We start from the raw sequence: 11,626 nt of genomic DNA, 5'->3' as shown, positions 1-11,626 counted from the left end.
GTCCAGCAAAACTGCACCTCAGGAAAGTTCCAGAGAAAAGGCAGTTTAGAAGCGTAGGCTTCTGGACTTAATCCTATTCCCCTGGAAATCCGATAAGCATTCAGATTAGCTTTGTCTTTGGTAGGGATTAAATTTGCGGAGGATCTCCAATTTTTGTGCTAAGATTCATTTTTGTCTGGGAAGAGCCTTTAGTAGCAAATAGTCTGAGGCATTTAGTATGTAGTAGTGGCGTTTTTTCTCGTGACATCCAATTTTTGTTGTTTTGTCAGTGCTTGTGAGTGCTGTGTTGCAGGTAGTCCTGTGACATGCTAATAAAAAGTGACACCTAATTAATGCATAACCTCTGCCTGAGGTAATAGTGACCTTTGCTGGACAGGTTGTCGGTAAAGTGGGAAGATGCAACTTCTTCATTTAGTGTCACAGATCTGCATTCTTAAAAGACAAACTTTGTTGGCTGTTAAGAATAATGTTTCTTATCCTTGCAGGAACTGATGATAGAATCTGGAGATATTCTATATAGTTTTCCGGTGGATTATAGACACAGGATAGCTTAGTAACTTTACAGTGCTTTTTCAAAATCATATTCTGCCTTTGACAGGTGCCATGATACCAGATGTCAAAATCTGATTACCTCCCAACTTCCATGACTCTGTTTTTCATCTCTCTCTTCCCCCCTCTTCCCCTTTTTAGCAATCTACAATTACGATGCTGTCCAAGATGTGGAGCTCTCCTTGCAAGTCGGCGACACCGTTCACATTTTGGAGATGTATGAAGGTAGGTTGCAGATCACTTCCAAGTACTTTGCAGTAGTTTTTGAAAGTGAATATAACAAATCAAGATTTTTGTTTAAAATAATGCAAATTTCAGATCTCAGTTTTCAACTTCTGATACGCCCAAAAGCACAAAGCTTGCTATGTAGTGTTTGCTGTATGCACTTAACTTTTAAAATGGTATTAAAAATGCTTAAAATAGAGAAGTGGCAATCATATCTACCTGTTCCTGGCAGAGGTTTGTCAAGGTAAGATTCCACCAGTATCTCAAGGCAGCACTGCAAGAGAAAGGAACACTCACTTCTGGCTGTTCATTTCTGTGTTCACAGCACACCTGTTTACCTTGGCTCCAGCCAAGCCAGGCCAAACGCTTGTACAGTCATGTGATGGACTGATCCAGCTGGAAAATAATAATAATAATTTTTTTTTTAAAGTAGCTTTTAACCTGAATTAGTTCTTTTGATCTGAGACAACAGAGGCAGTGGATGAAAGAAAAGGAGAGGGCAGGTCCAACTGTTTCAAAAGTGATGTTGGTTTAAGCCATAATATCATGAACTGGCGTTATGTGTTTTAAAAAGCCTCCAGTTATGGAGTTTCCATGCCCTTTTTAGGCTTCTCCCAGTACTTTCCTGGGAATTTTTTCATAATATGTACCTTAATGTAGAACATCTTGCAAAAGGAAAACAAAATTCCTATTTTAAACAAGACGAAAATTACACTCGTGTGTTTCATATCTACTCATTAAACTAGCCTGTTTCATGAAGATTTCAATATTAAGAATGGAACACAGCCATTTAATTATTTTACAGAATGTACTAGTCACTACTTCATTTGGAAGGCTGCTCTCCAAAATTTAAATACTCTTTCCAAAATATAAATTCAATCATTTTCACAAGCAGCATCCGTTTGAAAGACTCAGCATACAAAAACTCTTTAGTATCTCTGCTGGGAACAGCAAGCTGCTTGTTTAGCAATTTGTTCGTAGTCAATTGTTCTCTTTCCACTTCTCTTTGACCTTGACACTGGAAACAGACAGCCAGTTCCTACATGTCAAAGCAGATTATGTTGCTGATGTGTGTTTTTACACTGATGTGTGTGATGGTGGCGAGTGTGTTTGGCAGAGGGGGAGAGAGAAGGAGGAAGGGAAAAAAAATCTGTATGTAATAGTACTAACACATCAACTGGTTTTGCAAAAAACACAAGGGAGAGGGAGTGACAGGGATGAAAACTGCCCTCATGAAAAGGATGCATCCTGTGCTTCCCAGGATGTTGGGGTATTTGTTTCTCTCTTTTTTTTTTTTTTTTTTTTTTTAAAGCAACATTGTTTAATCCTACTGCTTGGTCTGTAACGAGCTGTTTAACAGAGAGACAGTCAAGAATAGGAACTGAATACCCAAATGCCATCCCTTTTATTACCTGGAATGCCCCAGTTTGAAACTTCAGCCTGAGAAGATTGATTGCAAAGTGAATGTGTTTTGATTGTTTTCATACGCTCAGCCATCAGTGTGGCATCCTGATTTGTGACTGAGGCACCTAGAAATTACTGGAATAAAACTAAATAATTTTCCTGGACAGGCCAGCCAGAAATTCAAGCCAGACATTTGTGAATCTAAAGGAAAAGATGCAGATTGTCTCTGAGATGGTAACTGCTGTGGGTCTGGTCTTACTTCCCATAAATTCATTTTTAAAACTCCAAATTCTGATATTCTGTCTGCTCGCAAGGAAATTTTCTTGCCTTATTATATCTATTTTCTTTTCTTTTGGGACATCAGCTTTCATCTTGCTTTCCAGATATCTGTGGGTTCTGTTTTGGAGAATTAGTGTTCTCACAAGAAGCCTTTTCTGTTTCTTCTCATGCTAATGATGTATACTTACAAATACAACTCCGGTCTGATAGAAGTGGGGTTTTGTTCCACTAATCACTGTTCTTATCTGGATACACAAGTCTCAGTTTAGAAAAAGGTTCCATTTAACCAGGGCGTTGGCTTTGCAGGAAGAAAGGCTCAGAGATGCCTTGTGAGGTCCTTTTTGCGGTCGGTGTAAGCTGTCCCCACAGCTCCCAGTCAGGGCGTTCCTTAGGCTATCGGTAACATTCTTGAGGGAATTAAGGGGGCATTTTTCAGGGTTGTCCAGAGGCTCTCATGCGAGGGTAATAGCCACTTGGAAAATCTTTCTGTTGTTCCCTACCTCAGGGTGCACAGGAGCATCTTTTGTGAGTTACTAGAAGGTTCTTGGGGCTGTTGCACCACAGTTCGCTTCCCGCTCTGTCAGTCATCTAGATCGTGCCTCCTTTTTCCTCCTGGTTGAAGTCAGCAGGTGTTCATCCCTCAACCCTGTTGGGTGAAGGCTCTCTGTGTATCAAACAGCCTTCACTTGAAAGCTCTTTGTATTCCGCATCTGGGGTTTTGGCTGGCTCCGCTCTGTCTGTAAGAATTGAAGTGCACAGTTTGTTCCTTGACAGCGAGGCAGCAAGGTTGAAGCTTGCACTGGGTTTTGGTGTTAACAGTAAATGTTATCTGACTCTCAGCTGGCTGAATAGCTTTGAGACGGAACACTGATACAGCTGAGCTGCTGGGGGAGGTGTGTGTTTAATTCACAATAAAGTGAATTAAAGTGCAAACCAGAAGGTATGGATGCAGTTTGGTGCGGGCCTCTGTACTACACAAACTTCTAACTTTATGTGGCTTTGTCACAGACCACGGTGACTTGCAGACCCTTAAGGTGGAGTGCCTGCAGTCAGGTGCTGCTCTTGTACCGCCTGATAACCTCACAGTGAGGGAAAGCACCTTTACATTGCAAAATCCCTACTCATTTATGCGAGTGCATGCTATCAGGAGTTAGAGCCCTCTTGCAAAGGCTGAAAGTCCTTGGAACGTGGGCCAAATTTGGGATGAGGCTCTAGCATTGCACTTTTGTTAGTAAAGCTTTCTTTTCCCGTGCTCTAAACAGATGCTTTGCCTCATAGTTTATAAGTCCCAGTTACAGAGTTAGGCTTGGATTGTGAGTGCACAAAAGAAGATAAGGGAGTGATAACGTGGTAGATTATCTGTTCGTGTTGCTGGGCTGTGGTTTACCTGTGTCAAGGATTCGTCAAAGGCTGATCATCCCTGGAAATAGTAGAGTCGACTTGGACAAAGTACACAACATGGAAGTGAAGGTCATCAGAGCTGAAACCACAGACTGAGCCATTTGAACTAAAGGTTTCGGATATTTCTAGTACAAGCTATAATGTGCTGCTAGCCAACACAGCTCGAATCTGTACAGGGACAACCCGAGAGCTGTTTGTATTGGGTTGAATAACTCCACAGTCTAGGCTGTGTAGCATTTCCTTCAGTCCAGGAAACAAGATCGTGGCAAACTGCATCTTTGTCAGTCTGCCCTTAGGTGAAGTTGTACATGGGCTTTGCACTCCAGATAGGGTCTAAATTTGCATATTCCGTGTTATACTTTGAGACTGCTTTAAAATTATTTTTGAAATGTCTTAGTTGGGCTTCAAGTATGCTTTGAAACACTGTGTGTATTATTACACCAGCAGGTCTGGAGGAGTTTTCTTAGACCTACTTTCCCTTTAAAACAAATACACATATACCCCCTCAAAGCATGGTTTTGTTTAGGTGTCTTGGTCATGATTCACTTGTAAACTACAAAACAAGGGGTTGGTTTTTTTTTTTTCCTCCTTTCTTGGTTGTCAGTCTGGTTGCAGAAGGGCACGAGGTCTTTGTACAAAATTACTTTTTCCACTTGATATCAAGATAAGCAGTGTGCACGTATCCTGTTGTTTGCCAAATATTGTCAAGGCTGGGCATACGCTGCAAAATCCAAGAAAAGAAGGAAACTTGCTGCATCCAATACTTTGAAGACTGCCTCAGTGCAGGATTTATTTACTCTCTGGGAATCTGTCCTTGAGTAGTGAGCTGGGGAGGTTACGTTTCTGTTTTGGAGAATCTTTTCTCATCTGCAGTATATATTAGTTCAGGCAAGCTGTGGGAAATAGTAAAATAGAGGTTAAAAGGAACGTGTGCCCACATACCGTGATTCCAATCAGTTTCTTCTCCTGGTGAAAATAAATTTGCATTGAATTTGTTCTTAGTTTCAGTCTTTTATCTTTCCTCTGACCACTGTAGGTAAGTGAAGCAATCCTTTGTTTGATTTCAGTCCGGTGCAGCGGTGTGTGTTGGGGTACTGAGGCACGGTAGCCTGCAGTGGGAGAGGAACAAAGCTTGTGGTTAGGGATTGCATCACTCTGCATAACTTTTCATCATCTAAACTATTGCAGTTTAAATATTTTTTCTTCGATTTTTCCAATTCTTTCCATATTGCATAAAATCAATGTAATGACAGGTAAAATTGAGGACCTGTATTCCCCTGAAAAAAAACCAAACAAAACCAAACCCCAAACTTTATGGCATTTCTTTTCAAGACTCAGTCTGATACCCTTGCATTCTTAATCACAATTCAGTTTTGAAAGTGTTGTATAGGTGAAATTTGCCATGTCATCTTCAACTAAAAAACCTTTCTTCATTTAGCACATCTCTGCTTGGGTAAAATAATCAAGAGAAACACTTAAATAGTCTAACATTCCTCTGAAGCTTGATGCAGATTTTGTTGGTTTTTTTAAGAAAAAAAATCAATTAATAATTGACCGCTGCCAAAAGCTTTTGTTCCTTTTAAAATTATGGGTAAGATTATTGAAAATTGGATCAGAATTCTGCAAAAAAAAAATGCATGAGATGCTTGCTGAAATAGTTTTGCATAATAATATACGACATACTTTTATGCAATGATTGCAGAATATTTACAGGAATGTGGTAAATGCCAAGAGGCCATTTTAAATATGAGGAAGCTGTGGTATAGAAGGGCTGAGAGACTGTGTCAAATGGAATTGAAATAAAGGGGAAAATATTCTCGTTATGTTCCATGAGCTTTGTATCATCCCTAAATAACTTGTACTTGCCCATTCAATTAATTACAACTTAGATAAAAATAGAACTTAAATCTTCTCATCCCTAATCCAGTACCTTATCCATTGGTCCATGATCAATGTATAATCTTATTTTCATCCTGTGGAAGCAATGGAATTTCTTCTTTCCTCCCAATTTACTACTGGAATTTTGGGGTTTATGTGGTCAAGCTGATTCAGCTGCTCATTGCTAGAGAGAGGGGACAAAACTGTGCTTAAAAGAAAGGAAGAAAAAAAAGGCCAAACACACCACCACCACTCAAAAAAACCCGCAATAAAACAAACAAAAAAAACACCCCAAAATGTAATTTATGGTTGAGGAATCTCAGATGCATGGCTCTTCATGGAACCTTCTTTGCTAAATATAGAAATATATGGGGGTAAAACCAAAAAGAAAAAAACAAAACAAAACAACAAAAACCTTCCCTCCTCTCTTCTTTGCCTGATTGTTCCCTTCAATCCCTTTGCCTCCTTGATGCTTCTCCCTCTGCCAGTCAGCTGAGATGTAATTGTCCAGGATCAGTGATACTGTCTGTCTGGGTAGCTCTGAACATCATTCCTGCATTATAGAGCATAATCTCTCCCCCTCATGTCTGTGAAGACGCAGGGTCAGTGTTTGCAGTCTCAGTGCGAGTAGAACCTTAGGAGAAGGGTCAAAAACCACTGCTCTGGGAGCGTGGGTGGCTGAGAATTGGGGTCGCAGAGTCCCGACATTTAAAATGATGTTTTTAGTGGCCAAGAGTCAGTGAGAAAGTGCAGGTTTGCATCCCCGAACAGTATGAGGGGACGTTATCTCTGCACATCAGCATTTCAAGCGGAGCAGGTTCTTCTACAATGTTGAGTTTGTTATTTCCAGGACAGTAACTTCAGGGGACTGAAGGGGATGGGAACTGTTGCTTATGGCAGAGAACAGGCACCCAGTGGGAAGAGTCCTTGGGCACACACAGCTCTTGTGTAGCCGAGACAGATGAGGACGGTGAGGGTGGAGAGAAAAAGCCCCTTTGTCTCACGCAGTTCGGAGGTGCTGGAAGAAGAGTAGGAGTGACTTGCCCACCACTGTGCTTCTCTCCTCTCCACTCATTAAGCAAGGCTCACTTGAGGACATTAAAAATGCAGCATTTTTATCGTACGCTTGCGTTTCGGTGACCTTGAAATCTAAATTCTGGTCAAACCCCAGGTGCTGAAAGAGAGAAGAAATGTACCTCTGAGAGTGACATATGCTTCTGAGTCTTGGGGATCACAGTTATTACTTTATATCTTATACTTTACTAGATCTTGTCAAGATAATATTGAGAAACAATATCTGTACCAGGGCAGGCAGTTGAGGGTTGTTCAGGTTTTTTTGCCTTATCTAATAAAACATTCTGTTTTAGCCTTCCTTTGAAGGAAGGCTTTAAACTGAGTCACGAAGAAAATAAAGAACCTGTACAGTGTGGAACTCAGACACAATCTACAAGACTAGTTGGGTGAAAATGCGCTTCACAGGAAAGAAAATTTTAAAGGGGTGGAGTGGAGTTGGACTTGGGACATTTGAAGATACTTCTCTTTATCCATGCTGTATGAACTTGGGCGGGTAGTTCCACGTGCATGTCTGTGCCTCACCTCTCCAGTGATCGTAGCAGTACTCCTGTGCTCTGTCTGTAACTTGTAAGCTTTATGGAACAAGGATTGTCACGTTGCAGATGTCTAGCCCGGAGTGGCCTGCTTTTCCATCGAGCCCTCTCAGTGCAGCCTGAAGGGACCCGCAGAGTAGGAGTGAGGGTGTCAGTTCATGTAGGAAGAGACCCCCCCCACCCTGCTCTTGGGAACTGAGCCTCCTACAAACAGAGCAGGAGTGTCTTCACAATAGTACATCTCAAATGAGCAAGGTTATGTTGTACAAATGGGATGAGAACGGCAATGCGTATTTAATTGCTCTAGACAGAAAAAAAATAAATATAAATACATAACAGCAAACAGTAGTGTGCTCAGGTGGCCAAGAAGGCCAATGGCATCCTGGCTTGTATCAGGATTGGTGTGGCCAGCAGGGACAGGGAAGGGATCTTGCCCCTGTACTTGGCGCTGGTGAGGCCGCACCTTGATTACTGTGCTCAGTTTTGGGCCCCTCACTACAAAAAGGACACAGAGTTACTCGAACGTGTCCAGAGAAGGGCTACAAAGCTGGGGCAGGGTCTGCAGCACATGTCCTGTGAGGAGCGGCTGAGGGAACTGGGGGTGTTTAGTCTGGAGAAGAGGAGGCTGAGGGGAGACCTCATCGCCCTCTACAGCTCCCTGACAGGAGGGTGCAGAGAGCTGGGTTTGGGCCTCTTTAGCCTAGTAGAAAGCGACAGGGCAAGAGGGAATGGCCTCTAGTTGCGCCAGGGAAGGTTTAGATGGGATATTGGGAAGCATTTCTTTCCGGAAGGGGCTGTTGGGCGTTGGAATGGGCTGCCTAGGGCAGGGGGGGAGTCCCCATCCCTGGAGGGGTTCAAGAGTCGGGCGATTTAGAGCCTAAGGATATGCTGTAGGTGGGAACTGTGCTAGGCGAACGGTTGGACTCCAGGGTCCTTTCCAACCTAGATGATTCTGCGATAAATATTTTTATTTCCCTTTGACAGGCTGGTACCGAGGATACACACTCCGAAATAAATCTAAGAAGGTATGACCTCACTTTTCAGTAACTCTGATTATCTTTTTTTTTTTTTTCTACACCTTGCCAGGCCCCATCCGGTGCTCTAATCTGCAATGCTTCTGCTGTTTTTCCTTGTCTTAATATTGTTCAGGTCTCCTGATCAATATGTCCTTTTCCTCAGCGTTAGAAATAAATGCCCTTGAGCTAAATGTTTCAGAACCATTAACTGGGTACTCCTGCATTGTGAGCATGCGTAATGTAGTTTGAACTAGCAAAACTGAGTGTTGGATATCTGCATACACTAGCTTATTGCTTTATTATTGTGGTCTTGGACCTGGACACATCGAGCATTAGTTATATGTAAGATTAGAGTTTTGGTTTGACTTGGAAAATATTCAAAAAAATTATGCATGCATGGATCTCAGCCAAACTTCTTGAGGTTTGTGAAACCAGTCTGAAAACTGCATGGAAATCTGGTTTCCCATAGGAATCCTGGCACCTCTCATGTGGTAACATCCCTCTCAGTCTCCGTTTTTCAGGTGTAAAGAGGAATGAAAATAGAAAAGAATTGCAGTACTCCTAGAAAGTTTCTCTTAAATAAAGGAAACTCGGGACTGGTGAATTTCTACAAATGCTCACGTGCTGTGAGCTTTTCTAGAGAAGCGCAGGTCCAGGGCTACTTGACAATGACTCCCAATTATATTTCATGTTAAAGACAAATGAGTATGATTGGTAGTTTCCAAAAGTTTACAGCATTTCATACAGAAAGAAGAGTGTCATTACAGTGAAACAAGGAATTGAATTTTCTGAGGTGCTAATGCCAAATACAGTGCTCAAGCATGCAGCCTGATGCTCCTTACTTACTTTTTTCCTGTGATACTGGGACTGGTGGACTTAAAGCATTTCTGTTACAGGTAAACAGGAAACATCAGTCACTGTTCTGCTGATCATGCTCTTACCCCCTTCCCCTACTTTCTGTTGACTGCGTTTTTGTCATGTCATGTCCTATGGTGTGATCTATTTATTTTATTTCTGTGTTCATTTTCAGGGCATTTTCCCAGAAACATATATCCATTTAAAAGAAGCAATCGTGAAGGACCGGGGGTAGGTTGACACTTCTTGAGGTGTACTTCTGGTAGAAAAAACAATGGAATGCTGTTTCCTTTGAAAACAAACACAACCAAAACCCAACTGAAGTAGTGGTGGTTGTAATGAATGCTCGTGTCAGTGTGTGCAGCAGGGCGTGCCACCTGTGCTAGACTTCTAGAGGTGCTTAACTTCTTTTTTTCAGAGCATTATACATACCAAAACAGTTGTAGGCATAGGTTCAGGAGAATACTATTCGTGAAAATAAGAAAGCTCTGCTAGAGAAGTTAGGAGTGAGGCAGGTCAATCGAACTACATTTAGCTCCTCTGGGGACTCCTGCAAGTCATAACACACTCCTGCTCGCAGCCAAGTAGCCAGCAGGAGTGTGAATTCCTTCCTGCCTTGGAAAACATTTGAGGAAATGACTCCTCATTTGTTTCTTAGAGCTGCTTCTGTGATCGTTATAGTGAGAGGAAAGCAGCAGTTTCAACGGAAGAGACTTTAGAAAATACTTTCTCTTTTTTTTTTTTTTAATAACAGTGGCCAAGTTACCACTGCAAGTGGTGATTCTTCCAAACTTAATTTCTGTCTATTTAGTATGTTTCTGGAATGGATCCATTGAGAAGAACAAGACTGAAAGAAAATTGAACCATGCTTGCATTAAAAATGGATAGTGAACGTGCATGTATGTGTTGGAGAACCAATTGAACAGCTTAAGAATCTTGGCACTGTGTGTGAGTGAATTGTGTGAATATCAAGCCCTCTGAAATTTCCATTTCCATATTTATCAAAAGAAGATGTTTTACTACTAAGTTTTAATCTCGAGTATAACACCTTTTTTTTATATTTTCTCCTTTTTTTTTTTTTTTTCTCCAGACAACATGAAACAGTGATTCCAAGTGAGTTGCCCCTTGGCCAAGAACTCACATCTACCCTGAGGGAGTGGGCAGTTATCTGGCACAAGTTATATGTGGTAAGTTTTCTTCAGCGGTTGGTATTCTGCTACACGACCTCAGATGAGATGAGACTGGGCTTTTTGCAGGGCACTTTATTAGAACATTATGCAGAATTGTAAAGCTATAATTATTGTAAAATTGGTCTTGAGAGCAGCTAAAAGTTTTCTGCAGTCCCTTGGATGGGATGTGTGATCACAGACAGAACCGTGGTTTAGTCCGTGCCGCAGCGTTGGCTGTGCTTGAATAATCGTGTGATGACACAGCACTGATGAAGCACTGACTGGCACAGGTCACACTCAGCATCAAGTCAGCTGGCTGGGGCTGTGCGTGTGAGTCACTGTTCACTAGTGCAATAAGGCTTCCTGCTTTGCCTCTTGTGTGTCTGTTCTGTATGAGCCCAATATATCTCTGTTGGGCGAGAAACCATGGTGGTGTTTTAACAGAACCTTTAGCAAGTGTGAACTCTGTTTTTCTAGAAGTGTTGTAGGTACTTAATAGAATGGTTGATCCTCACCCCAGAGTGCCTAAAGCTCAGGCAGGCAAGATAAACAAAGGATGGGAAGAGGACTAGTGCTGCGTGTGGTGGGGGAAGATTTGACTTGTCAGAAGTCACGTAATGCATTTAGTTTTCAGTTGCACGGGGGAGATATCTCTTGTCTACTAAATCTGTTTAGTAGCCTGACCATGTGATAGTCACTCCAGGAAAGTCAGAAGCCAAGATAACGCATGGATTTGGTGGTTTTGCTGAGGTAGGTGCACTCTTGCTCAAAGAAACACAACTGCAGTTCACAATGAATTGCCTTCTTTTGAAGGTGATTATTAAGGCACATTAAAGAGAGTCAAACTTGATTTTTTCTGTGGTTAATAGTGAGTTCAGCCTGTGTAGTATGTGCTCTGAGACTTTAATTAAGATGAGAGAATGGTTTTAAATTGGCTCTAACCATTTGGTTTACTCAGAGCAAGCTTTCCTTTTGAAAATTTCACCAGGCCACAAGTACATTTTGTTTGTGCACCACGAAACCACAAGAATTTGTTCCGCCCTCTTAATTTAATGAGTAGCTGTATGTGACGGTATTACTGTGTGAAAAGAGAGTTTTGTTCCTGGCTTTTTTTTTTTTTTTTTCTGAATAACTTTAGGATCCTAGCCTCAGAATCTATTTTTCTTAAGCGCAGAAATCTTTCATGTTCCTGTGTTTAACCAATATAAGTCTTAAAATAGTCTTGGAAAATGTTGTGGTTTGA

At 41.6% G+C, this 11,626-nt stretch overlaps 1 protein-coding gene across 2 annotated transcripts in view; it reads left to right on the top strand.

Moving 5' to 3' along the window:
• Positions 1 to 704: 704 nt before the first annotated feature.
• Positions 705 to 11,626, top strand: part of DOCK5 (dedicator of cytokinesis 5) — a 69,517-nt gene continuing 58,595 nt past the window's right edge. Inside the window, exons 1-4 of one of the 2 annotated variants that reach the window (XM_074928737.1) lie at positions 705 to 774; positions 8,328 to 8,368; positions 9,390 to 9,445; positions 10,305 to 10,401. In XM_074928737.1, the coding sequence (XP_074784838.1) occupies positions 765 to 774; positions 8,328 to 8,368; positions 9,390 to 9,445; positions 10,305 to 10,401 (204 nt within the window). In that variant the 5' untranslated portion in view covers positions 705 to 764. Of the gene's footprint in view, positions 775 to 8,327; positions 8,369 to 9,389; positions 9,446 to 9,906; positions 10,402 to 11,626 lie in introns of those variants that run through there. The other variant, XM_074928736.1, reaches the window with a different exon arrangement.

Source organism: Athene noctua, chromosome 28, assembly GCF_965140245.1.
Source record: "Athene noctua chromosome 28, bAthNoc1.hap1.1, whole genome shotgun sequence".
NCBI classification, from domain to species: Eukaryota; Metazoa; Chordata; class Aves; order Strigiformes; family Strigidae; genus Athene; species Athene noctua.
This window is presented reverse-complemented; position numbering and strand designations above follow the sequence as displayed.